Genomic DNA, 26,418 nt, shown 5'->3' on the forward strand with positions numbered 1-26,418 from the left:
CGGGGGCGGCCGGGTGGGGAGAGGAGAGAAAGACCTGAAGTCCCGGGAAGGGCAGCGTCGGCCTGTGCGCCGCTGCTGTGCGCCCGCCTGCCGGGAGGGGGCGCTGGCGGCCGGAGAGTGAGGATGGGGCCGAGGTCCTCCCCACCGCCCCCCGGAGGCTTAGTCCCCCGTCGCCGATAGCCGCCTTTTCTTATTGATAATTTCTTTTTGTCATCGTTGATCTCTTGGCCCCAGACTGTGTTCAGGGAGCCATATTGAGAGTGTAGAAAATGAGGTGACCTGGAGAAAAAATTAAAATGTGATTTAAAAAATAGAGTTCTTCCTACTTCCTTGTTGTCTCTCTCATTAATTTAGATGTAAGTTACATTTGGAAAGGCCTCAAGATCAGGTTTTCCAAGGCTTTGTCTTCTGCCCTCACCTGACACTTAGAATTAGATTTTGTTGTGATGGTAATTTTGGCAAATGGAGGTTAACTCCCCCAAACATCACCCTGGTAAGTAATGAATATTTCCATGGGTGAAGACTGAGTTTTTGTTTTACTTCATTTTAATACATGTCTCTTCTTTAAGTGGGTAAAACTATACCTAGGTCAGCCCAGGTTAATTCAGATTATTTTTAAAAAACCTCGATGGTAGGTACTTTACCTAGTTTCTTCTTATTCAGATTTAAGGAATTTTGTTTTATTGCTACATGCATTTTAAGTATCCTTTGTTCTTAGTGTAGACAGAAAACGGCCTGTCTCTCTCTCTCTTCTTGGTTGGCATGGTCAACAGACATTTGGGGAGTACTTAGTTTAGGATGCTGTTGGGCACTACAGATTGAACAATCTGACATACCTGTTAATTTCATTAGAAATAGCATTTTGGATTTCATATACATATAGTCTATACCATGCTATGTATCAGAAATCTTTGTGAAACGTAAACTGCTTAAATGTGAGAATCCTGTTTTATTCTTCAGTAAAATGGAGTTAATCTCCTTATAGTGTTGTGCATTTTAAGGGGTTTGAGATATAATAGGGACTCATTAAATGACAACTGTTAGTATTGTTTATCTCCATATTCTCCAAAGTGCTTTGCACATGGCAATCAATAAATATTGGTCAAATGAATGAACATGCCATGTCCCATACTATGCATGTAGTATAGTACATACCAGGATGGGAGCTCTCTAGCACAATGACTTCATTTCATCACTGAAGCTTGGGGTGGAGGTATCCGTCCTGCAGCCCTTTTACCAGATTTGGACTCTCTTGACCTTGGAATGTAGACCACTTCAAATTTTCAGGGGAAAAAAAGTTCATAGTTAACAAATAGGGCCTAACCTTTTGTCAGTATGGAACTTGAGAAGTTTGTTTAAATATGGAAACATTAAACTCACTTGACACAGATCAGAGGGAAAAAGGTTTCTATGCATTATTCAAGTTATTCATGTCAAAAGCGATTAGTGGGCCCTGGCTTCCATTACATCATTCATTAGGAGAGTGACGGCTGGAAGCTCCGCAAGTCACATGATTCAATGAAGGCACTGACTGAATTTTCTTTGTGTTTCTGCCCTTAGCTATACTGAGTTTTTAGTATGTTTGGAAAAGGTGAAAACAGAACGTGGAGATGGGGTTACTTGAATGCTGTCAGACTGCGAAGCGGTGGAGACTTGAAGAGATTTACTGAGCTGTTTCCTTAAAGACTTTAGTGAATTAATTAAAAAGGTTCTGAGAGATAAAACATGCCAGACCCCTACTGGGTCATAAAATTATTCTTTCCTGTTGATGTGACGTGACAGCTGAGCACAGCGCGAGTAAAGCTTCAGGGGGAATAATACAAGGGCAGTGCTGATGTGTTCAAAGACATGCAAGTGTTCAACTCTATCTGGCCCTGACCAATGAAGTCGGCTGGATCCCATACTCATTTTCTTTTGCTCAACCACCTGAGCTCAGTAGAAGCCTAGACTTTGGTGACGTGCTGAACTACTTGGTGAAAATGAAAGCACAACTTCAGAAGACCTTCACAGATTCTGATGAGTAGGTACTATGTTTCATGTTTTAGTTGTTGCTTTTGGAATGCATACCTGAAGATGGTCCTCAGTTATCAAGCCAGACCTGTGCCACTCAGTTTCCAGAGCTGAAAAGTGAACTGTAAGGAGACAAATATCCCTGGAATGTTCGAGACAAGTAGATGAGTTGCAGAAATAGTCCAAAAGTTTTGACCAAATTATGGGCAATGTTTGGGTCTAGCTGGTATAGAAATGGTATACATTCTTTTCCAGGCAACAGTGAAATCAACATTGTCAAAAATGGCAGCCAGCATTGAAGCTGCAAACCATCATTGTTAATATATAGCTATAGTCTGAAATTGAATATGCTGTGGCTGAATATAACACATTCATTCAACACATATTTATTATGTGCTTGGCCTTGGAGATGCCTCAGTTCTTATAGTCTATAATAGTGCTGCTCAATAGGAATATAATTTGAGCCACTTGGGTATTTAAAAATTTTTAGTAGCCACATTAAGAAATTTAAAAGAAACCAGTAAAATTAATTTTAATACTATATTTTATTTCATCAAGTATATCTAAAATATTATTATCTTGCTATGTGCCTGACATAGAAATTATTATTTTTTAAATAGTTTATTATTGGGGCGCCTGGGTGGCTCAGTCAGTTAACCGTCCGACTTCGGCTCAGGTCATGATCTCATGGTGCGTGGGTTAGAGCCCCGCATCGGGCTCTGGGCTGACAGCTTGGAGCCTGGAGCCTGTTTCAGATTCTGTGTCTCCCTCTCTCTCTGACCCTCCCCCAGTCATGATCTTTCTCTCTCTGTCTCAAAAATAAATAAACGTTAAAAAAAATAGTTTATTTTTTTAGTAATCTTTACATTCAATATGAGGTTTGAGCTCCCCATCCCGAAATCAAGAGTCACATGCTCTTCTGACTGAGCCAGCCAGGTGCCCCGTGACCTATATATAAAATATTAATAAAATAGTTTATGTTCTTCAGAATCCGGTTTTTCTAATTTGGTGTGTATTTTATACTTAGAACATTGCATTCGCCACGTTTTAGGTGCTCAAAAGCCACGTGGCCAGTGGTTACCATATGGTACAGTCAGGGTCTAGAGGGAAATACAGGTGAGTAAACAGGTGATTTCAACTAAATGTAAGAAAAGCTATGAAGAAACAAGTGTAAGGTATAAAGGCCCCCAAATCCTACAATTCTCTGCGCTTCTCTGCATCCTTCTCCCTGCCCCGTGGAATGTGTGGCTTGAACTCAACACGCAGAGATCAAGAGTTTAATGCTCTACTGACGGAGCCAGCCAAGTGCCCCTCTTCTTCCTGCTTTCGTAGAATTTAAATGGGTTTAGATAAAATTTAAATGGGATTAAAATTTTGTGCTATAGTTATTTACTTCTGTGGTTCAAGTTCTCACTTAAAAATCAAAAGAGCTTGACCCTGTATAGGATTAAATTCAAGTGCTTTTTATTTCAGCATGGTCTTCAGTTAACTCTTCTTGTAGATTAGAGACTTCTAAAGAAAAATACGTATTATCTTCTCCTTCTGGGAGGAAAACAATCCCCTTTCACATTTTGTAAAGGAGAAAATGGTGCAGCTACTTACACAGGATCACCTACTGATTTAAAACAAGTCAGAAGAACCCCACTTGTCCATGATGGTACCTCTTTTAGGTAGACTGCCGTTGCCTCCTAGCAGTAAGGACAGTGAGGTAAATTAATTATTCAGTATCTTCGGAGGTCAAGAAATAAAGGAAACCCCTAATTAAATAAGCCTTCAGGGTGCTGAGAGCTTATAGTTTCCTTAACTTTGCATACTTCCTTTGGAGGACCAGTTCTCTTGTTTGAAGGAACAGCCAACCCAGGCATATAGGCTGTTCCCTTTTACTTCTGGGAAAGTGGAATAATGTCTCCAATATAGACAAGTCTGCCAGGTGTCCACACTCTTTCTACCTCCGGTGAGAGAAGTGATAACTCAAGAAGTACTTCCAGCACAGAGCCACAGTAGACAGCAACACAAGACAAATGAGGGAGGGTCTCATCTTCGAAAACATGTTTCTATACAGAAAAGACCCCTTTCCAAAAAGGTTTGGTGTTCGGATTCAGAATCAGCAAACACTTGTTGAATAGATATTACATTCAAGGCACATCTTTCTACTGTACCATTTTAATGGGGTGCCTGGGTGACTCGGTCAGAGGAGTGTGCCACCTTTTTTTTTAATGTTTATTTATTTTTGAGAGAGAGAGACAGAGCTCGAGCAAGGGAGGGGCAGAAAGAGAGGGAGACACAGAATCCGAAGCAGGCTCCAGGCTCTGAGCTGTCAGCACAGAGCCTGACACAGAACTCGAATTCACTGACCACGAGATCATGACCTGAGCCGAAGTTGGACTCTGCCACCCAAGCGCCCCAAGCGTGTGGCTCTTGATCAGGGGGTTGTAAGTTTGAGCCCCATGATGGGTGTAAGGATTACTTAAATACGTAAAAAAATTTTTTTTTAATTATACCATTTTAGGGGCATCTGGGTGGCTCAGTCGGTTGAGTGTCCAACTTTGGCTCAGGTCATAATCTAATGGCGGTTTGTGAGTTCGAGCCCCATGTTGGGCTTGCTGCTGTCAGTGCAGAGCCCACTTCAGATCCTCTGTCCCCCTCTCTCTCTGCTCCCCCTGGTTCCTGCTTGCACTCTCAAAAATAAATAACACATTTAAAAAAATTATGCCATTTTAATATTTGAATCTAAGAGAAGCTCTTCAACTTTTTCCAAAATGGGATTTCATGCAGAAATGAGATCCTGCAGAGTGAGGACTGACTATAGGAATACTTTACTACTCATAGTGTGTCAACTACACTCAATTTTGAAAAACTCCAAATCAAAAAACTTTAGTATTAAGGTACCTCTGCAAACGGAAACAAATTTCCTGACCTTTGACCATTGTTCTATGAACATACAAACTCTGTGTACTACATTCCATCCCAGCACGTTGTTCCTACCTTCTCGCTACAAAGGTGTACTGAGAATGTCTTTCTGAACAGAATTACTCTCATGAGGGAAAAAGTAGAAGCATGTATTAGTTAGGGTAACTGCTACAACAAATAGACCCAAGTAAGGAAAATGGCCCAAATATAATCGTTTCTTTCTTTATCCTTCTCCCCCACCTTTCTTTTTCTCTTTCTCTCTTTCTTTCTCAAGATTTTTATTTAAAAAGAAAGATTTTTATTTTTAAGTTATCTCTACACCCAACCTGGGCTTGAACCCACAAGCCTGAGATCAAGAGTTGATACTTTACCAAGTGAGCCAGCCAGACGCCCCCAATTGTTCATTTCTTGTTCCTTGGATGTCAGAGCAGCCCTCCTCCATGCAGCCGTGTAGGAACACAAATTAATGAAGGCCTGCAAAAGGCTTGGAAGAACACACATGGGAAGTTTTGTGGGCCTAGAAGTATAGTACACCCCTCAAAATAGGCCTTTTGGACTGGTACCAGTTTGGTGCAGTTACTGGGGTATGACAAGATAAGTACAGAAATGCAAAGTAAGCCTTTAGAAAGTTTTATAAGTGTTTTGATTGAATGATTTTATGTCTGCTGAATTGGGGCTCAATTTATGTCTTTTAAAAATGTCTTTGCTTTAAAATTTCATTTTTTCCAGTAACTGTTTGTAGTGTATTTTACAAAAGTTTTGGTCTACAATGAATTAGAAGGAAAAAAAAAAAAACAATATGGTCTGAGAAGCATGAGTACACAATACTTCCCTTCATAATCCTTCAGCTAGAACTTCATCTCATAGTCATGTCTAACCATAGTGAAGGTTAGAAATGTGGCCTAGCTATATGCAAAAAGACAGGGGGAGAACAGAGATGTTGGTGAGCATTAGAAGTCTCCAGCACTCTTAGCTCACACACCCGGAAACACAGCCTAAAGTGTGAAATGGAAGAGAGAGAACTAAGTCCTCCAGTGAGGCTGAGTAATAGGAGGTGTATTGTCTTAGCTTGTCCGTTGCCAGCCATTGGAATTACTTACAATCCAGAAGGATGTGGCTGTGAAGGCCACAAAGGGAAGTGTTATCTTTATTTACTCTCACACTCTTTTCTTTCCATTCTCCCAGCCATGCCTTAGTTCATCCTTTCTTAAACTATCAAAATAACGTCCTAACAGAAGTTCCTACTCCCAGCCGCACATCTTTCACCCCCATCTAATGTGAACCTTGTCATGATACTCTTCCATGATCCCCCATCACTTATGGGCTTGAGTTAGACTTCTCTCATAAAAATCCCACAAGGCCATTAATATTCCAGTCCCTTCCTACCTGTTAGGCCTCATCTCCTGGCCAGATGGACGAATGAAATCCTGCCTTTTGCTCTTTTGTGATTCCTTGTGACTCTTCGAGTCTTCCCAAAGGAACCAACATCCATCTTGCTCTCTTGTTGTCACAGGACTCTCTCTGAGCTTTGACAAGACTGGGGAGGAAGCCAGAGAGGAAGCCTCAGGTCAGCAGAGGGCTTGGCTTAGCCCATCTGTGGGAGAAAGATGGGGCATTCAAGAGGAAGAAAGGCAGTTAACAGGTTCAAGGGAACCTTACTTAGCTCAATTCCTAAGTCCCAAGTCCATCCCCAGAGCTAGGCGTGTCAGCCTACCATAAAAATGAGGCCCAGAAAACTCTAGGAGGTTGATAAGACTTTCTAAAGTATGATAAGAGTCTCTCAAGAGAAGAAATGGAAGGTATAGCCCCCTCCCTCAAGGAATTCATCATATAATACATCCATTTGAACAATCAGCAGGCAGGATTGTATATGGTTAAGAGCATGACTCTAGAGTCAAGCTGTGTGGGTGTGAATGGTGGTTCTGTCACTTACTGTGTGAACTTGGGTAACTTATTTAACTTCTCGGTGCTTCAGTTTCTATACTTAAAATAGGAGTGATAATGCTACCTACCTCATAGGATCATCATGAAGATTAAATGAGGTAATATTTCTAAGGTAACTATCAGGCTCATAATAAGTGATTCAGTGCTTTTAAAATAAATAAATAAATAAATAAATAAATAAATAAATAAATAAATATCTATAATTAGAGATTTCTAGATAACATATAAGTGAAACACTCATTGTGTGGCTTACCTCTATAAGAATTCAGAAATGGGAAAAATGATAAGAAAAAAGAAATTAAGAAGGGCTTCACTGAGGTAGTAAGACTATAAGCAGTGGGCAGGATTTGGGAAGACAGAGGTGTGGCCAGATCCAGGCGAAGGAGTGGAGGCAGAAACTGGCATGGTACAGGGGCAGGTGGTGGGGAATGAGAAGAGACAGCAGGGCAATAGAATTGGAATTGGGGGGCAGGAAGAGGTCAGGTCAACACCAGATTGTATAGGATTCTGAAAGACTTTAAGAGACAACAGATCATTGTTGACATTTTTTCAGAGGGAAATGACATGATGAAAGTGGTGTTTTGGCAAGATTCATCTGGCAGTGGTTTTCTGGAAAGACTGGAGAAGAGAGAAGATCAAGAGAAGAAAGGATAGTTAGGAGGTAGTTATAACAATTCTGGCTTGAGGTGGTGAAGACCTGATTTAATCTTGCACTGACATGAGGAGATGAGGGGAATTTGTGAAATATCTGGTTTTAAATTTCTTTTCAGAAAGTAAAAGAGTAAGATATGCTTAGAGTTTTAAAAAAATTGAATAGGACATTAAGGTATAAAATGAAAAGCAGAAGTCTCCCTTGTCTTTGCCATCCTTAGTCTGGCTTTACAAAGATAACCACACTTAAAGGTTTCTCGTGTACTTCAAATAAGTTTTAAGCATATACCTGCATAAGAACAGTGGGCTATTTTTCCTGGTGGTTATGTTCTGTAAAGTTGCCTCCAGCACTGAATTAGCAAATACCACACCGTCGCTCCTGGGGGAAACACAGGGTTGGGTTCTCGAGAGTTTCTGATCATAACATTTACAACTGATCAACACATTATTTTGTTATTTATGTGTTTCTGTTTAAAGACACCTTATTTAAAAAAAATAAAGACACCTTATTTAATATGTATTGTTGATTCATTAATGTTGAACTCATGATCAACAGCACTATGACTCATGCCTGAAAGGAACTTATCTAATGCATATTTTCTCTGGAAAGCACATTGAAGCTTTCTTGTGCTTGGGAACACTAGACAGCCCTTCAGCACGACGGCTGGGGGAAGGGCATTTTAAGCAGTGAAATCACCAACAGAAAACACCAAAACCATGTGAAAAACATGATACTACAAAGACCATGAGTAGGACACTTGTTTGTTGGATCAGAACTAGAAGAAGGCAGAGCATTGCTTTTTTGGGGCTCAGCTGGGAATCAACCTGTCCTGTGATTCAGATTGTTTGCTGCTCTGCCCACATCTGTGGATGACCACGAAAGTGTTATGAGTATTGATTGGGGGCTACAAGTAACTTTCAGCGAGTAGGCAAGTTGACAAATACAGAACCCACAAATAATGAGGATGGACTGTGTTTGGAGAAAGGACAAGCTTCATGGCCATATGACCTGTACAGTGGCACATAGCTGCATTCATTGTGCATATATATATACCTATAATACTATATATGAACACAAACACCATATCTTGAAATTACATTCAGACACTGTCTGTAGTAGCACTGCTCTAAGCCAAAGGATACACTGTATTTCAAATAATGATCTTTATTGCTTTCTTGCTCTCCAAAAAGTTTGTACTGATTTTCACTCCTAGCAAGAAGATCTGGGCATGTGTCTTTTCTCACAGCTTGCCAACTCAGTAAATCTCCAAATTTAAAAAATTTGCCAATCTGATTGTTGTAGTTGTTTTGATTTGCATTTATTTAATCATGTGTGAAGTTGAGCATATTTTCTATATGTTTATGTTTAATCATTTTTTTAAATTTAATGTTTTATTTATTTTTGAGACAGAGAGAGACAGAGCATGAGCAGGGGAGGTGCAGAAAGAGAGGAAGACACAGAATCCAAAGCAAGCTCCAGGCTGACAGCTCAGAGCCCAACAACGCAGGGCTCAAACTCATGAACTGTGAGATCATGACCTGAGCCGAAGTTGGACACTTAACCAACTGAGCCACCCAGGCACCCCAATGTATTAGTCATTTTTCTTTTTCTCTTTTTGTGAATTGCCTGTTGCTCTCTTTTGTTCATTTTCCTATTAAGTTGTTTGTCTTTAGTATTTCTTTATATAAATTAACTAGCTCTTTGCTTATGTATGAGTTATTATCTCTGACTTATGAGTCTTTTGATTCTATTTGAAGCATTTTTGGGGGGACTACTTCTTAATCCCCTTCCCCTATTTCTCCCATCTCCTCACTTTTCCCCACTGGCAACCACCAGTTTGTTCTCTGTATTTATGAAAGTGTTTCTGTTTTATTTTGTTTATTTGTTTTTTATTTTATTTTTTAAAGATTTCATTTTTTAAGTGTAGCTCAAACTCACAACTCCAAGATCAAAAGTCCCACTCTCCACAGATTAAGCCAGCCAGATACCCCCATTTGTATTGTTTTATAGATTCTGCATATAAGTGAAATTATACGATATCTCTTTCTCTGACTTATTTAACTTCTTTGTAGAAATTTTTTAAAAAATATTTTATTTTTAAGTAATCTCTACAGCCAACGTGGGGCCCCAAATTACAACCAGGCCCCCTCTGTCTTTCTTATTTCACTCAGCATAATACCCTCTAGGCTCATTCATGTTGTCCCAAATGTCAAGATCTCATCCTTTTTATGGCTTAATAATATTCCACTTTATGTATATATCACATCTTCCTTATCCATTCACCTCTTGATGGACATATAGGTTAAGAACCTTGCAAATGAGAGATATTTTAAATTTCAATCAACAGCACTTGATGACAATTAAATTTTTGTTTAATGTTTATTTATTTTTGAGAGAGACAGAGACAGAGTACAAGTGGGTTAGGGGCAGAGAGAGGGAGACAAAATCTGAAGCAGGCTCCAGGCTCTAAGCTATCAGCACAGAACCTGATGTGGGCTCAAAATCACAAACCACGAGATCATGACCTGAGCCACAATTGGATGCTTAACTGACTGAGCCACCCAGATGCCCCGATGACAATTTTGATGTCGGGAGCCTGGGAGATGAAGGTGGGTGTTTCCAGGTTTGGACACTAGTAACAATGTTCTTTCCAGGCTCTTCCAGTGGGGGTCCTCCAAGCAATAGGCCCTTCCCGAAAAGCCTAGGGAGCCAAAGTTTCAAAATCAAGAATTTATTAGAGTTTATTGCTTTTATTTTTATTTTATTTTATTTTATTTTATTTTATTTTATTTTTCAACGTTTATTTATTTTTGGGACAGAGAGAGACAGAGCATGAACGGGGGAGGGGCAGAGAGAGAGGGAGACACAGAATCGGAAACAGGCTCCAGGCTCTGAGCCATCAGCCCAGAGCCCGACGCGGGGCTCGAACTCACGGACCGCGAGATCGTGACCTGGCTGAAGTCGGACGCTTAACCGACTGCGCCACCCAGGCGCCCCTTATTTTATTTTATTTTATTTTATTTTATTTTATTTTATTTTAAGAGAGAGGGTGAGATCAGGAGACAGGCAGAGAAAAAAGGAAACAGAGAATCCCAAGCAGGCTGTGTGCTGTCTGTGGGGAGCCCGAGGCAGGGCTCAGTCCCACAAACCATGAGATCATGACCTGAGCTGAAATCAAGAGGCCAATGCTTAACCAACTGAGCCACCCAGGTACTTCCCCCACTTTTATTTTGAGAGAGAGGGAGAGAGAGAGAGCATGCTAGTGTATTTTTTTTTTTATTATTTGTTTTTAAAAATAAACTCTACCCTCAACATGGGGCTCGAAATCACAACAGTGAGATCAAGAGTCACATTGCTTTACTGACAGAGGCTGCCAGGTGATGCTGTTTTTTTTTTTTTTTTTAATAAACAATTTAAGAATTGTTTCAGATTTACAGAAACATTGCAAAAATAGTAAATACTATAAGAGTAAGTGTTCTTATATGCCCTACACCCAGTTTTCCCTATTATTTAAAAAAAAATTTTTTTTTTCAACGTTTATTTATTTTTGGGACAGAGAGAGACAGAGCATGAACAGGGGAGGGGCAGAGAGAGAGGGAGACACAGAATCGGAAACAGGCTCCAGGCTCTGAGCCATCAGCCCAGAGCCTGACGCGGGGCTCGAACTCATGGACCGTGAGATGGTGACCTGGCTGAAGTCGGACGCCCAACCGACTGCACCACCCAGGCGCCCCAAGTTTTCCCTATTATTAACATCTTTTTAAAAAGATTTTTCGTTTTCTTTTTTAATGTTTATTTATTTTTGAGAGAGAGAGAGGGAGGAAGAGAGAGAGAGACAGAGAGAGAGAGAGAGGAGGGGCAGAGAGAGAGGGAGACAGAGGATCCAAAGTGGGCTCTGCGCTGACAGCCTGGGAGCCTGACACAGGGCTCGAACTCACAAACTGAGAGATCACGACCTGAGCTGAAACCAAGAGTCAGATGCTTAACAGACTGAGCTACTCAGGCACCCCTATTATTAACATATTAGTGTGGTACATTTATCACAATTGATGAGCCAATAGTGCTGTGTCATTATTAACTAAAGTTCATGCTTTACTCAGATTTCCTTGGTGTTTGGTCTCATATTCTGTTTCGGTTTCAGGACCCCATTCAGGATAACATATCATATCTATTTGTAATGTCTACTTAGGCTCCTCTTGGCTGTGACAGTTGAGTTTCCTGCTTTTTATCACTGCCATCCCACAACAATTCACTGACTAATGTGAGCAAAACCCTCTTGGAGCCAGCTCTGCCCAGGACACAGAATCAGCAAACAGCTGACTGTAAACTGTCATCTCTTCTCTCCCTCATGCCTCGAACCCCTTTCCCCGAGGCTCTCAGGCATTCCTGTCTCCCCGTACATTCATTCCAGTGCCCTGTTCATTCTTCCTTTGCCCTCTGATGTCAAGGTATTGAAGGTAAGTCTTCCTTTGAAGTAAAAGGTTGCTTTCTAGAGAAAGCAGAGGTTCGGATCCTCCCCCCCCCCCCCCCCCCCCCGCCCACACACACATATTCCTCTAAAATTGGCTTATTTGTGTGTGTTTGTTTACACCCTTAATTAGTCTAGCTGGATGGTTTTTTTGGTAGCTAATCTCTGGTATGGTTCTAAGCAATACTGGAAGGAGACACTGAGGACTGTAATTAGTAAAGACAAGGAAGTTGAGGAGAGCTGGTGTGAACTGGGGAAGTTAAGGTGCCTCGTTTGCATGCGTCTGAAATAAAGGTGAGATGCACAAGTGCAGAAGTCCTAGAGGAAGTTAGAAATACAGGTTTTGTACACCAACAAGAGGTCAGCATTTAAATACGATTCTTGTTTTTGTTTTAATGTTTATTTATTTTTGAGAGAGAGAGCACAAGAGCGGGGTAGGGGCAGAGAGAGAGGGAGACAGAGGATCCAAAGCAGACTCCACGCTGACAGCAGAGAGCCCAACACAGGGCTCAAACCCACAAACTGCAAGATCATGACCTAAGCAAAGTCCGACACTTAACTGACTGAGCCACCCAGGTGCCCCTTAAGTATTTTTTTAAATTAATTAATTTATTTTGAGAGAGAGAGAGAGAGAGAGAGAGAGAGAGAGAGAGAGAAAGCGCGCATCAGCGGGGGAGGGGCAGAGAGGGAGAGAGAGAATCTCAAGTAGGTTTCAAGCTGTCAGCGCAGAGTCTGACACAGGGCTTGATCTCACAAACCGTGAGATCATGAAGAAGTCAGGATTTCAAATAGAGATGTGAGTTATCTGCTTTTGCAGGTGTCAGTAGAAGGCATGGGAGTGAGGAGAAGAGTCACGGGCACAGGAGAGAGATCCTCGCCTGTGGTTAGGGGACTGGGCAGGAGTACCCGTGATGGAGACAAGGGAGGCACTGGAGCAGTGGTGTGGAAACCCACGGGGGTGGGGGACAATTGTGGAAGAGTAGGAAGCAGAGGAACAAGACACATTCAGTAGAAGGGACACCAAGAAAAAGGTCATCAGTTTCTGAGTTCAACTGTAGAGGAGGAACAAAGGGACTTGGAACCATTGGGTTTAAACTGACACAGGCACTGATGTAGAGAAGGGAAAGAAATAGTGTGATAGCTACAAGTTACAAAGAGAAGGGTCTATGGTTCTCCTATCCATTTTTCAGGGCAGAAGGAAAGAAACTCAGGGAGGGAATTATTGAAGATGATGGAGGGAAGGGGAAATTGGTGGAAGTTAGGTTCTTGTGGTTTCCCAGCTTCATTAGGATATAAGCTCCTGAAGGCAGCTTCTGAAAGCAGAAATCTGGTTTGATTTCTGCACTATTCCAGAGGCCTAGCACGGTGCCTGGCACCTGGTAGGTGTTCAATAGACATTGCTGAAGAGTTGAGAAGAAGAGGAATTGTCTAGACACTAGAGAGACAGGCTTTAGAATGAAGGATAAATGAATATATGTATGTCTCCCTGTTAGACCACAGGGAGGAGTGAGGAGCTGGAGGTAGATAAGGAACTCGTACCTGAAGCAAGCTCCTGGGCTGGGAGACTTGGTACCCAGTGAAGATGGACTGCAGGAGGGCAGGCTGGGCAGGGAACTGAGGGCAAAAGGATCCTGGTTCCTCCAGGGCAGCCACGAGCTGGCCTGGGACACCAGCTGGGCTCTTTTCCCAGCCCTTTGCATTCCAGCTGAGTCCTGTGCACAATGAAGAAAGGGAACTGACAGTGCAGTGACATGATTTAGGTTAATGAACCACTGGTCACCTGCCAAGAGGGTGGGAAGTTGTTTTTCTTTCTGCCCGCTTTTGTAGAAAAGAAGTTTTATGAATGATTCATCTCATCTCATTATTCAGAGCACAAATTCATGAGCTGATAACAAGAGATTAAAACCCAAGGAGAACATTTCCACCCCCACCCCACCCCCACCTACCACCAATTTCTGGTGGATGGATATGTTCACTGTCTTGACTGCAGTAAGGATTTTATGGATATAGGTATCTCAAAACTGTCAAATTGTACATTTACATTTATGCAGTTTACTGTATGTCAATTATACTTCAATAAAGCTGTTTAGAAAAGGGAAAGAATCTCATAGAAAAATTTTTATAATTACAAAGTTTGTGTATTTTAATTTGTGCATGTTTGCTTGTATATATAAATTCATCTAATTTATCTTTGCAATCAAAGAGAAAGTCACTTTTTTAAATGTTTATTTTTGAGGGGGGGGGGCACACAAGTGGGGGAGGGGCAGAGAGAGAGGGAGACACAGAATCCGAAGCAGGCTCCAGGCTCCGAACTGTCAGCACAGAGCCAGCCACGACACTTGAACTCACTGTGAGATCATGACCTGAGCTGAAGTCCGACCTCAACTGACAACAGACTGAGCTACCCAGGCGCCCCAAAGAGAAACTCATTTTGAAATAATTACTTTGGAAAAAACAAAAGACAACCAGGGAGACAAGATACAAAGAGTATGATTGTAGGATAAAGTAGCCACTTCCTAGTGGGGGGGGGGGGGGGTGCGGTGCGGATGAGATAAGAGGCAGAGAACTGGGGAGAAAACTCTTCAGTTAGCTGCTGTGAGAATGTTCTGTTCTTTTTGTACTTTATTTAACTGGCTGACTCCCTCCTTAAGACCATGCTCTCCTTGTCCCCATCAATATACAGAAAACCTTCCCTTTTACAGCCTAGAAAGAAAGATGTTTTTCTCCTAGGGAATCAGTTGCTCTGCTAATCTGCTGGTCCCAAGGTCTCATTTCTTAGTTCTCCTGAGGCATTACAGAACTTGAGAGACACCAGTACAATTCACTGAATGGATGGACCCAGCACCTGGTGCCCCTGTCCCCAGGATTCAGTGAGGAATGAGACTCTTGCTGAGGCCCATCCACTTTAAACTTCTCTGAAAAGCTTTTGGAAATTCAAATTTAAGTGGCTAAGGATTTAAATTACTCCCAATTGGTCTCTGCCATCCAGTGTAGTCTTAGGGCTTTTATGCCAGACGATATGCGTGAAACAGTGCTAGATTCTTAATCCTAAAGAGGCAGAGTTGGTTCTTGATCTTGACTTCCAATTTAGAAAGGCTAGAAACTAAAATCGCCAGGGCAGAGATGACAAGTCAGTATTTACTTTGTGCATTGGAACTGGTCTCCTTAATAGAGTACATTCATAAGTAGCCAACTCATTTCCTAAACAGGTGCCAAATTTACCAAAAATCTCCGCAGGATTCCAGGGGGACCCTGGATGCAAGGGTGCCAGTAAGTGCCTTCTAATTCTTCAGGCTTTGGCTCAAAAGCTACCTCCTCAGAGAGACTTCTCCAACCATTCTCTATACCTAGTCACCATCATGACGCCCATTTAAAATTTTCTTCATAGCATGTATCAGCATCTTACCAATTAGTTTCTGTCTCTCCTACACTAGAAGAGAATCTCCATGGGAACAGGGATGTCACCTCCTGTGTTCACCCCTGTATCACTGCAATAATGTGGAATAACGGCTTCCCAAAGGTGGTCACGTCTTCATCCTTGGAGCCCCTAAAATATGCTACCTTGCATGGCAAAAGGGACTTTGCAGATGCAATTAAGTTAGGGATGGGGACTCAAAGATGGGGAAGTACCTGGATTAGCCAGGTGGGCCCCCTGTAATCACAGGTGTCCTTCTGAGATGGAGGAAGGAGGATCAGGTCAGTGAAGGAGCTGTGACAACAGAAGAGGCAGCCAGGAAGTGGGAGAGGCTTGAAGATGCTGCGTTGCTGGCTTTGAAGATGGAGGAAGGTGCCATGAGCCAGAGTACAGACAGCTTCTAGAAGCTGGAAAAGACAAGGACACAGATTCTCCCAAGAGCCCCTAGAAGGAACGCAGCCCTGCTGACAATTTGATTTTAAGATTTCTGATCTCCAGCCTGTAAGACGGCAAATTTGTGGTAATTGGTTACAGCAGCCATAGAAATTCAGCAAACACACTGACTGACCAGCTTCTTTATATCAGGGACCCTGGCCTCTAATAAAAAGGTACCAGGGCACCTGGCTGGCTCAGTTGGGGGAGCATGCGACTTCTTGACTTTGGGGTCATTGAGTTTGAGCCTCACATTAGTTTTAGAGATTACTTAAAAATAAATAAACTTAGAAAAAATACTTTGCAACTTTATAGTGTTGTACAGTAGCAAAATGTGTTCGTATTCTTAATCTCATTTTATTTTCACAATTCTTATCCTTATTTTATAGACAAGGAAACAAAAAACTCAGTTACCCAAAGTCCCACAGCTTTTAAGAGACAGAAAGTAGGTACAGAACCAAAATCTTTATCTTCTCCTTATTTTGCGAATGTGTAATTATCCTTATGTCAACAATGAAGGACAAATAAAAAAAATCATTTACAATCCTGTCACTCTAATAGACCAACCAGCTTAATTTTTCTATGTCTCCTTCCAGGTCTCATCTACATAAATACACATTTTCAAAATTTTTGTGATTGGGGGTGTCGCTCAGTCAGTTAAGCATCCGACTTCAGCTCAGTTCATGATCTCACGGTTCATGAGTTCGAGCCCCACATCAGGCTCTCTGCTGTCAGAACAGAGCCCACTTTGGATCCTCTGTCTGCCTTGCTCTCTACCCCTCACCCCCTCAAAAATAAACATTAAAAAAAACTTTGTGATTGTAATGTGTGTGTGTGTACACACATATACATGTAGTTTTCATTTTTTGTTTAACATTATTTTATTGCCTGAGTGTGTCAGTTTGGGTCCTTTGGGAAAGATGCTGAGACAAAGTTAGCAATGTAAGGAGTTTATTAAGGGTAACACCTGTGAAAGAGGGAGGAAGCAGGACAGGGCAAGGGGACCTCCAGTCACCATGCAGATGTGACAGACTCTCGGCCCACCCAGCACAGAGATCGGCACAAAGACTGCCAGTTACAGGAGTGCCATGTTGAATGTAAATGGCTAGGTGCTAGGACCCAATCACACTCAGTCATTGGCTGGGGCTGCCAGGGAAGAGTGTGCTTGCAACTCGAATGTAACAGTGCACCCTGAAGGTGCTGCAGCTGGAAGTGGGGGAGGCTGCACTTCTGGCAGCTGAACAGAAAGTACTCTCTTGGAGGAAATCCACATGGGCACCTCCCTGGCTGCTAGAGCCCACCTGTTGTGTCCTGTGGCTTCACTTCTCCCTGCACATTTGGTAAGTGTTCCAGGGGCCTCTCCTCCTGAGGAGGAGCTCAGAGGCTGATGGTATAACTACGGTCCCCACCGCTGCTATTAGTCCCAGGGCTGCTGCCGGTACTCCTTGTTTCCTTCCTCCCCTCTCTAAATCTTCCTCGCCCTCAGCCATCACCTCTACTGGTCTCAGTGGTATAGCCACTTGGTGCCCAAACCCTGATTCCGGAGGGATCTGAGGGGTCTGAGGACCCTTTGTAGGCCAGGGTTGCTGTACTTTTCCATTCATGGTCATAACTAGGCAAGGGATGACCGAGAGTGCCCGGGTAGGGTACATCCCACTTTACTGGGATGCTGGTAAGTTACCAGGACCTCCATCCTGCCCCAGATTTGTTTGTTTAATTAAAAAAAATTTTTTTTAATATTTATTTTTGAGAGAGAGAGAGAGAAAGAATGAGTGTGACTGGGGGAGGGGCATAGACAGAGAGGGGGACAGGGGATCTGAAGCAGGCTCCGCGCTGACAGCAGCGAGCCTGACGCAGGGCTCGAACTCATGAACTGCGAGATCATGACCTGAGCTAAACAAAGTTGGACGCTTGACCTACTGAACCACCCAGGTGCCCCTGTCCTGTCCCAGCTTTGTAAGAGCAGTCCTATCTCTTCCCTGATTAGGGTCAATTACCCCTGATAACACAGTAGTTTCTTGCCCTACCCTATGCTCCCTGTACATATATAAGGAGTCCAGGGTGCCTAGGTGGCAGCCATGGTTTGTAATTTAATGGGATCCTTCTGGAAAGAGTATGCCCCTTTGTGAATTAGAAGTTCTAATCCTGCAGAGCTCAGAGCTGCAGGAACAGGAAACACAAAGTCCCCCAATAGGTCACTGAGAGTGATGGTAAGTGGGTCTATGGTCTGAATGTTTGCATCCCTCCAAAACTCATACGCTGAAATCTTACTACCCAACATAATGGTGTTAGAAGTGGGGCCTTTGGGAGGTAATTAGGTCATGAGGGCAGAGCCTTTGGGAATGGGATCAGTGTCCTTACAAGAAGAGGACCAAGTAAAGCCCACTCCTCCTTCTGCCATGGGAGAACACAGTGAAAAGACAGCCATCTATGTGCCAGGAAGCAGTTACCAAACCCCAAACTTACTGGCACCACGATCCTAGACTTCCTAGTCTCTAGAACTGTGAGAAATAAATGTTTGTTGTTTATAAGCCATCCAGATGGTGGTATTTTGTTTTCGCAGCATGAACTAAGACAGTGGGGCTACTCCTTTCCTGCACCAGGCCCCACTCAGAACTGGCCATCTTGTGTGGCACCTGGTGTATGGGCCAGAGCAGTGTTTCTAGAATAGAATGTGTTGCCTTCACAATATGAGGAGGCCTCTGAAGTGCTGTGATTCCTTCTTTGTTGTAAGAGATACAAGATGCAACAATTTGTCTTTTACTTTGGAGATGTCCTGGCACGTCCCTTGAACACTGGACTCCTGAAAACTTCACTGTGGTTTTGACGTGGTAGGCCCCCGAATCTTTGTTGTGATTATCTTCCACACTCCTCTGGAGCAGATGGGTCTTCTGAGGCTTAGAGTATGCAAACTACTCCTCATCCCGACTGATCAGCATGACGACATCAACAGATGAAAGCGATGTTCTGCAGGACGTCCAAACAGTCCTGTTTCTGACTAGATGGGGTGAATCCATTGTAAGCTGGATGTTAGTCAGGATTCTATTTATTACCTGGCCTTCATAAGCTCTACTCAACAGGGTGGGTGAGATGATGCTTTGGGTCTCCAGATATCAAGGTCAACTCAGGTTCTGTGACCAACAGCCCTCAAAATGCCTGGCTGTTCTCCTCTCCTGTGTTTACAGTCACTTGAGCAAAGAGTCATAGATCCCTTTTTGGAAGGGCTGGGGAATTACTGTAGCACATACTTACCACGGTATTGCCAGTCTTGGAGGCCTGGCCACCTCTTTAACCAATGAATTTTGGATCTGAAAACTGACTCAGGTTGGCAAACTAGAAAAGGGATCATGAGTTTTTACTGGGACTTCCCTCCCTAGGTTCCTGCTTGTCTATTTCTTTCAATTACATATATTCAGTAATACCTGTGCTTTGATCTTGCCCCCAGGGATGCCATGTTCTATTAACCATCTCCACAGCTCTGTGTTATGCTCCTGGGGCTGTCACTCTAACCTTGCCAGTCATTAGGATAATTGTAACCCCCCAGGCTTCTGGCAGTTAAGTGTTAAGTGCTGCCCCTTGGCCTCTATTGCTTTGGAACTCCTTTACTTCTGTTGCTATAGAAGATAGCTGTGACAGTATCTCCTCCTGTTAGCTCTGGTTTGCAGAAGAAAGCCACACAGAGCTTCACAGTGATGCTGGTAGTACCTTCTCCAGCATATTCCTGATGGCCTTGGTAAAGGAGTTCCTCCAGACCTTCTATGGAACATCGTGTGGTAGAGCTTCTGGCCTCTCATAACAACTGATTCTCGCATGTGCCCACTACACCGAGCTATGGCAGTCCAGGGAGATGCACTTCACTCACCAAGGCTCCTCCGTGTTTTTAGGAGCCACTGAGGCAGGTCTTTACCAGCAAGTTAAATTCTATCCCAAGAGTGGGCCTCAGTGAATAAACTGTCAATATCTAGTCTTGTATTTCAGCCACTTGATTAAACGCCAACCCCATAGATGGGGTGCCTGGGTGGCTCAGTCAGTTAAGCGTCAGACTTTGGCTCAGGTCATGACCTCACGATTTATGAGTTCGAGCCCCGCATGGGGCTCTGTGCTGACAGCTCGGAGCCTGGAGCCTGCTTCGGATTCTGGGTCTCCCCTTCTCTCTGCCCCTCCCATGCTCATGCTCTGCCTCTCTCTGTTTCTCAATAATAAATAAATGTTAAAAAATTTTTTTAAACACCAACCCCACAGATACCCCCCAAATCTTACCAGTATATGCTGGCTAGTTCTTATGAGTGCATAAGTTCTTATACAGCACATGCAGTCCTGGGGGTATAGTTCCTTTCTTCCCTCGTTGGGACCAGCATGTTCCTGTTAGACTATGCTGTAACTTAACCCTAAGTAAGTTCTTGGCAGTCAGGAGAAGGGGTGGGGGCAGATTCTGGCAGGGGAGAGGCCTCTGTAGTGTCTTTTCACAAGGAGGGAGTGCTGGATCTTAATAGGGAGGTTTGGGCTCCTTCTTAAGGCTCTGAGGGTTTAGAGGAGTGTGAGAGCCAAAATTTTGGGATGCACTACTTACACACCTCCAATTCCATGTTACAGAGTTCTGGGTTTTCCCAACCAAGGCTCTGATCTTGATTACAGATCTGCCTCCTGGAGCTCTATTAAATCCTGAGTTTGGTCTTCAGCTTTTTTTGCTCTCCCACTGCTATAGATAAGGGCCTCTTTGTAAACCATCAAAGAGGCTGTTTGGCCTTCACAGTTAATTTTCAATGTTTGGTTACTGCTCTCAGCTTTTCGTTATCTCTTGGCAGGGCTCAATGCAACTTAATAACAGCCAGCCAATTCCACTGTCCCTGTATTCACTACTACCCCTCCGCCTTCCCCACATGCCTGAATTGTTACACCACAGGAACATTTTCCCACTGTACCATCCGTGAAAGCAACTGGGTCGCCATCTTGTCTTAGACTATCTAGCCCACATACTATCTGGGAGGGGTTCTTACTGCCAGCCAGGCAGTGAGTAGTGCAGTTCCCAAACCCCATCTGACTGCCTGCTTTTTCAGACCACTCTGGGAACCAACCTGAGTCAATTCAGGCGGTCTGGGAAACAGATGCTGAGGCAACATTAGGGGTGCAAGAGGTTCACTGGGTATTAATGTCTATGAATGAAAAAGGGGAAGGAAGCAGGAAAGGATACAGAAGGCTCTGATACCCCTGAAAGGAAAGGACGTAGGAAGCAAAATTGGGTAAGGAGAACCTCATGATGCAGATCCTTCCAAGCTCCAGTCAACCCAATGGAAAGCTTCAGAACAGAGTGTCTGGTAGAGAAGTCTCATAGTGAGCAGAAATGGCCAAGCCCTAACCCCCATACCAGGCCTGGGGACAGTGGGGCCTTACCTCTGACACTGTAATGGATCCCAAAGGTGATGTACCTGGAGGCTGACAGCTGCCTGCACACCAGTAGTTGAATGGCACATTCTTTCGCCAAGGGAGATCTGAGCCACACGGTCCCCGTGGCTGCCACACCAGGTATTTTGTCTCGGAATTCAATGTTATGTCCATATATCCTCTTCCCTCTCTCTGTATTTGAGATGTACATTTAAAAGAAAGAAATTCACATAAAGAATCTAAGCAAATCCGGCAGTTGGTGGGACTGTGCCAAAACTCTCTGCCACAATGGACTGGGAGGGAACTTGGGGCTTGGGGAATGTGTATGGGTTCACGCTGCCAAGCTTCTGCCTCCTTCACTGATGAGGAAAGGGAAGTAAGATGAGAGGTGGAATCAGCTGTTGTTTGGGTGTGTGGAGGCAAGCTGGCTCTCTCATCAGAACGGCATCTTAACAACTCAGAAAAAAAATTATGCAGAAGGAATCTGTTCCTTTTAATTTCCCTTGGAATTGAAAATATCTAGTCTTCCTGCTCTTTTTTTTCTCCTTTGAAATGATACTCTTATTTTGAATGTATACTGGAGATCTGGACATACTGGAATTTGGTTGCTCAGAGAGGTAGAGGTGGGGCAGCAGGGAGGACAAATGGGTGAGCAAGTGTGGGATGACACAAAAAGCTTGGGGATGGGGTTTCCCTTGTTAGGGATCATCTCTGATTAGGCCTTAGGCTGAAAAGGTTGCTTGGAATTCTTTGTCCCAAACAGTTACCTTGTTATAATATACATCAGATATGGTTACACTTACTCATGTTCCCAGCCCTCTATAAGAGAGGAGTTGGAAGACAGAACATGACTTTTTTTTTTCCCTCCAAGAAGCTCAAAGAAACAATGTAATTATGAAATCTGGGATCATCTTAATATTTCAGAGCAAACGGTGTCCCAGAGATTTTAGGAGACGTGGCTAATACTATAGATTTCCCAGAAGTAAAACGTGAATACAGGTCTCTGGCTCCTGACTCAGGGCTCTGCCTCAATGATGCCCACTCATAAAATCTCTGTGGAATGAGCGGAACACATGGGTCAGAATGAAATATCTTTGGGGGACTTTTGGGAGATCCTGAACACAAAGGTTGGAAGAGCATATCAAGTGAAAATATAAAGTGAACTTTTCTTACTATCTTTCCTAATAACACTCATAACAGAAATTTTACTCAACCAGGAAAAGCCCCAAGCCTTAGTATAATTACATGTCATTATTGCTCTTGGAGAGCAAAATACTTGTAAACAAAGCTCCAGAAAGACATGATGAGTAGTGTGTGGAAGGACATCAGGGTGAGTGGTCCCTTTCTTTCTCTCCCTTTGCTACCACTGCAGGGCAGGGCTTTCCTCAACCAAGTCTTGCCATTGCATTCTTCATATTGACCCTGACCTAGATTAACCCCCCCCCCTTTTTTTTTTTTTTGAAAGAGAGGAGAGAGAGAGAGAGAGACAGAGAGAGAGAGAGAGAGAGAGAGAGAGAGAGAGAGAGAGAGAGAGAGAGAATCCTAAACAAGTTCCAGGCTCAGTACAGAGTCCGACATGGGGCTTGATCCCATGACCTTGGAATTATGACCTCAGCCAAAATCAAGAGTCAGATGCTCCACTGACTGAACCACCCAGGCACCCTTAGATTAAGCCTTTTAAGTACTGCTACCTTCTCACTCAAAAACCTTCAACAGTTCTCCATTACAAATAAAGCCCACATTCCTTACCATGATATTCAAGGCTTTATATAATCTATTCTATAATCTACCTCTCCAGTCTTATTTCCCACTATGTCCCTGTCTCTTTGATCAGGCTGCAGGGTCTCCTTCCAATTCCCAAAACAGACATTTATGCTTTCCTGCCCCAGGGCCTTTGCACAATACCTGGTCCTCATTCTTCCTCCCCTTCACATACCTGTTTACTCAACACTTAGATTAAATACTACCCTCTTCTAGTTGAAAGGGAGGCTTTGTGGTAGCACTTCATTTGAACCATTTATTTGGCACTTATTGTATTCTCCTGTAGAACAGTTCTAAAACGGGTTTACAAAGTCTCCAGCTCTTAAAATCACCCTTTTCTCTGGCAGGTCAAACGACATGGTGAACTAAAGTGATCTTCAACTCCCCACTCCTTACCTGATCTTCCAATTTAAGTTCCACAGACTTTTCCTTTTCCTCTAGGTCCAGGCTTTGCTAACTCACACACACTCTCCCTTATTTCTTGAATCTTGCTAGCTCTTCTGGCTTATTCTCAAAATATAACCAAGTCTCTCCTTCCTAAAAACAAAATAAAACAAATGTAAAACTTCCCTTTTATTTTACCCTGTTTTTCTTTAAGTCAAGGTACCCTTTCCTTCTCTTGATATATAGTACTTCTGTCATTGCAGTCTGAGCTGAGGGTCTGCCCTCGACTGAAACTTACATCTGGGAAATCAACCATAAATTCAAAATGTCAAATTCCCATCTCTTCTCCTACTCCAACACCTCTCTTCCATGGACTTTTTCACCTACCTCTCTGAATCCTCCCTCAGTGATTTTTGTGTTTCTCCCATGTGTTCCCTATTTTTAAAGGTTCGTTCTTTGGTCCTCTTTGTAAACTTGCATATCTCTGAGGATGATTCTTGGATCTGTTTCTACTCCTAACTTCTCTTTTAAGCTTCATTTCCAGTTGTTTGCTAGACTTTTTTTTTTTTTTTTTTTTTTTTGGTGGATGTCCACCTACTTTCCAACATGGCAAGTTCCAAAGTTAATTTATTATATTCTTCCTCTTCTGGGTCCTCCCCAACTCCCTTTTGTCTCCTGTCCTTTCAATCTCAGCCAGTGGCAACACCTTTTTCCAATTATTTATCTTTAGTTACTCTTCCTGTGCAGCCCTCCCTGCCACTCCTTAGGGATTGGCCACAGATTTAACAGGTGATTTTTTTTAATGTTTATTTTTGACAGAGAGAGAGAGAGAGAGAGAGAGAGGGGGGGGGGCGGGGAGCGAGTGCACGTGTGGAGGAGGGGCAGAGAGAGAGGGAGACACAGAATCCAAAGCAGGCTCCAAGCTCCAAGCTGTCAGCACAGAGCCCGACTCCGGGCTTGAAATCACAAAACGTGAGATCATGACCTGAGCTAAAGTCGGACACACCACTGACTGAACCACCCAGGTGCCCCAAATTGTAATACTTCTTAAGGAGAGGGGACCACAAACTCAGGACAATGACCTTGGTGTCACCTTTACCGCCTGTGCCTGATGGTGTTGTCCCTCTGAGATTGAGTGCTTCCTTCAGGAACAGACACTGATGGTGACTCTGAGGCCTCCTGGTTTTTCCTTGCAATCTGTGGCCAGAGCGCAGGGGTGGGGTGTCTCTTTTTACCACCCTAACTTTGTATTTACTAATTTACTACAAATACACTAAGTATCCTAATTATTAAGGGGTTACCCATGAGACTTTAGGCATTTCCACTTTTCCAGTGTCTGGATCAATTAACAATCTCCCATTGCAAATATATACATACATATACACACACATATATATGTATATATATGTATATATATATATATTTGCAATGGGACATTGTTAATTGATATATACATATATCATATATATACATATATATGTGTGTGTATATATATACATACACATTTTTAAAATCTTCCCACTGGTCTGGAGATAACACATCCTGGAGGGGTGTTTCCTCTTGGTTCCCCACCCCACACCTCTTTGCGGTACCCTCCCCTAGGCACTGGCAGGTTTGAGGACTCTAATCCCTGTAAAGGCTTCCCTAGGAATGCAGAGACTTTGCATCCTAGCCACGGAACTGGTAGATGGACTTTATCCTCCAGGACCCACACCTAGCTACGCTGAGATGAGGGGGGGGGGGGGGGGGGGGAGGAAATGAGCGCCAGTGAATGCACCAGACTCTCAGCTGCATTTAAGATTCCTCTCCAGGGGCGCCTGGGTGGCTCAGTCGGTTGAGCGCCGACTTCGGCTCAGGTGATGATCTCACAGTCTGTGAGTTCGAGCCCCGCGCCGAGCCCCGCGCCGAGCCCCGCGCCGAGCCCCGCGCCGGGTTCCGTGCTGTCAGCGCAGAGCCTGGAGTCTGCTTCCGATTCTGTGTCTCCCTCTCTCTGCCCCTCCCCCGCTCATGCTGTGTGTGTGTGTGTGTCTCTCTCTCTCTCTGTCAAAAATAAATAAACATTAAAAAAAAATTCCTCTTCAACCTGAAATAGGTACAGAATAAATATTTGCTGAGTGAGAACAATATCCAGCGCCCAGCACCCCTAAGGTAATCTCCTTTTTACATATGTCTCCGGTTAAAATCTAGGCAGCTAGCTGTAAGGCTGTTGACCCACAGCTAGCCTATTAGCAGGGGGCCCACAGTTTGCTGAGCCCTTGACCTGACTTTACTCTTCTGGGATCGGCACCAGTCTCTCCATGTCTCGGAAATGGATTCACAACCTGGGGTTGAGTCCCCTTTTGTTTAGAGTGAGGGTCGTTCCTATTCATTGCAAGCTCACGTCCCCCTTCAAAGTAAAGTTAGATTTATGTTTGCCCAGTTCCCATTCATTCTACAAATTAAGCGCCTACTGTGTGCCGGTCCCTGTTGTAGCATCCGGGGTTGCGGCGAACAAAACAAGAGATCCTTCCCCTAGTGGAGCTTAAGGCAGGACGAGAGGCACACGATGGCTACGATTAAAAAATTAAATTATATAATTTGGAAGATAAATCCTACGGAGAGAGAGGTTCCAGGCTGGACAATGATTTGTGGAGGCCAGGAGAGGGGGGCCGCGGCTCAGGCTGCGACACGAGCTGAGGTCGCGGGACGCTGGCGGAGCGGGGAGACACCCTGTGAAAAGAGGCAGCGGCGCAATCCGGTCGGTGCGGACACAGGTGAGGGCACACAGCGGTGCAGACTGGGGCCCCGCGGAGCAGGGCGCGGGGAAAGGCTGCCTCCCACCGAGGCCAGAAGATGCTCCGGCGCGCGGCTCCCTCTTGGGGCCCAGCCGCACCGACCGCGACGCCCCCAAAATGGCCTCCCGTACACCGCCTCCCAACCAGCCCGCCGGCCCACGTGACCCGGCGCGCCCACCCCGGCCCGCGACCCCCGGTCCGGGTGCCTGGGGCGAACGGCCCCGCCCCCCGCGGGAAAAGGACCAACCAGAGGAAGGGAAAGGCGGGGCGGGTGGTGACGGCCAAT

General features: G+C 43.9%; 1 protein-coding gene across 9 annotated transcripts; it reads right to left on the reverse strand.

Annotated features, from left to right (window-relative positions):
• On the reverse strand, positions 1–26,298 carry LOC111561823. Of its 9 annotated transcripts, XR_006583042.1 has the most exons (10): positions 25,809–26,294; positions 23,371–23,511; positions 21,223–21,405; positions 15,615–15,806; positions 13,524–13,696; positions 6,307–6,514; positions 5,292–5,404; positions 2,068–2,152; positions 1,156–1,273; positions 1–279 (listed from the first exon to the last, which is right to left on the reverse strand). XR_006583042.1 is itself a non-coding variant. In XM_045033524.1 (7 exons), exons 3-6 carry the CDS (start codon positions 21,385–21,387, stop codon positions 6,484–6,486), a joined length of 561 nt encoding a protein of 186 aa, XP_044889459.1. In that variant the 5' UTR covers positions 21,388–21,405; positions 23,371–23,511; positions 25,809–26,293; the 3' UTR covers positions 4,622–5,404; positions 6,307–6,483. The 9 variants fall into 9 exon arrangements, 5 of the variants coding, with proteins under 5 accessions (XP_044889459.1, XP_044889457.1, XP_044889456.1 ...); XR_006583041.1 differs by having other exon boundaries at positions 1,156–2,152; positions 25,809–26,298; XR_006583044.1 differs by lacking the exons at positions 13,524–13,696; positions 15,615–15,806 and adding an exon at positions 7,805–7,894 and having other exon boundaries at positions 1,156–2,152; positions 6,307–6,457; positions 25,809–26,298.
• Positions 26,299–26,418: the final 120 nt, after the last annotated feature.

Source organism: Felis catus, chromosome C1 (assembly GCF_018350175.1).
Source record: "Felis catus isolate Fca126 chromosome C1, F.catus_Fca126_mat1.0, whole genome shotgun sequence".
NCBI classification, from domain to species: Eukaryota; Metazoa; Chordata; class Mammalia; order Carnivora; family Felidae; genus Felis; species Felis catus.

Bases quoted from the DNA above. Each gene is read 5' to 3' on its own strand.
- LOC111561823 (XM_045033522.1), bottom strand. From the start codon at position 21,387: ATGGACATAACATTGAATTCCGAGACAAAATACCTGGTGTGGCAGCCA. The intron at 13,697-15,614 runs GTACTTCCCCAT...CATTGTGCACAG, and splicing joins GGCCCACCTGGCTAATCCAG to GACTCAGCTGGAATGCAAAG. The intron at 10,218-13,523 runs GTACGAGTTCCT...TTGGCTCCCTAG, and splicing joins AGCCCAGGAGCTTGCTTCAG to GCTTTTCGGGAAGGGCCTAT.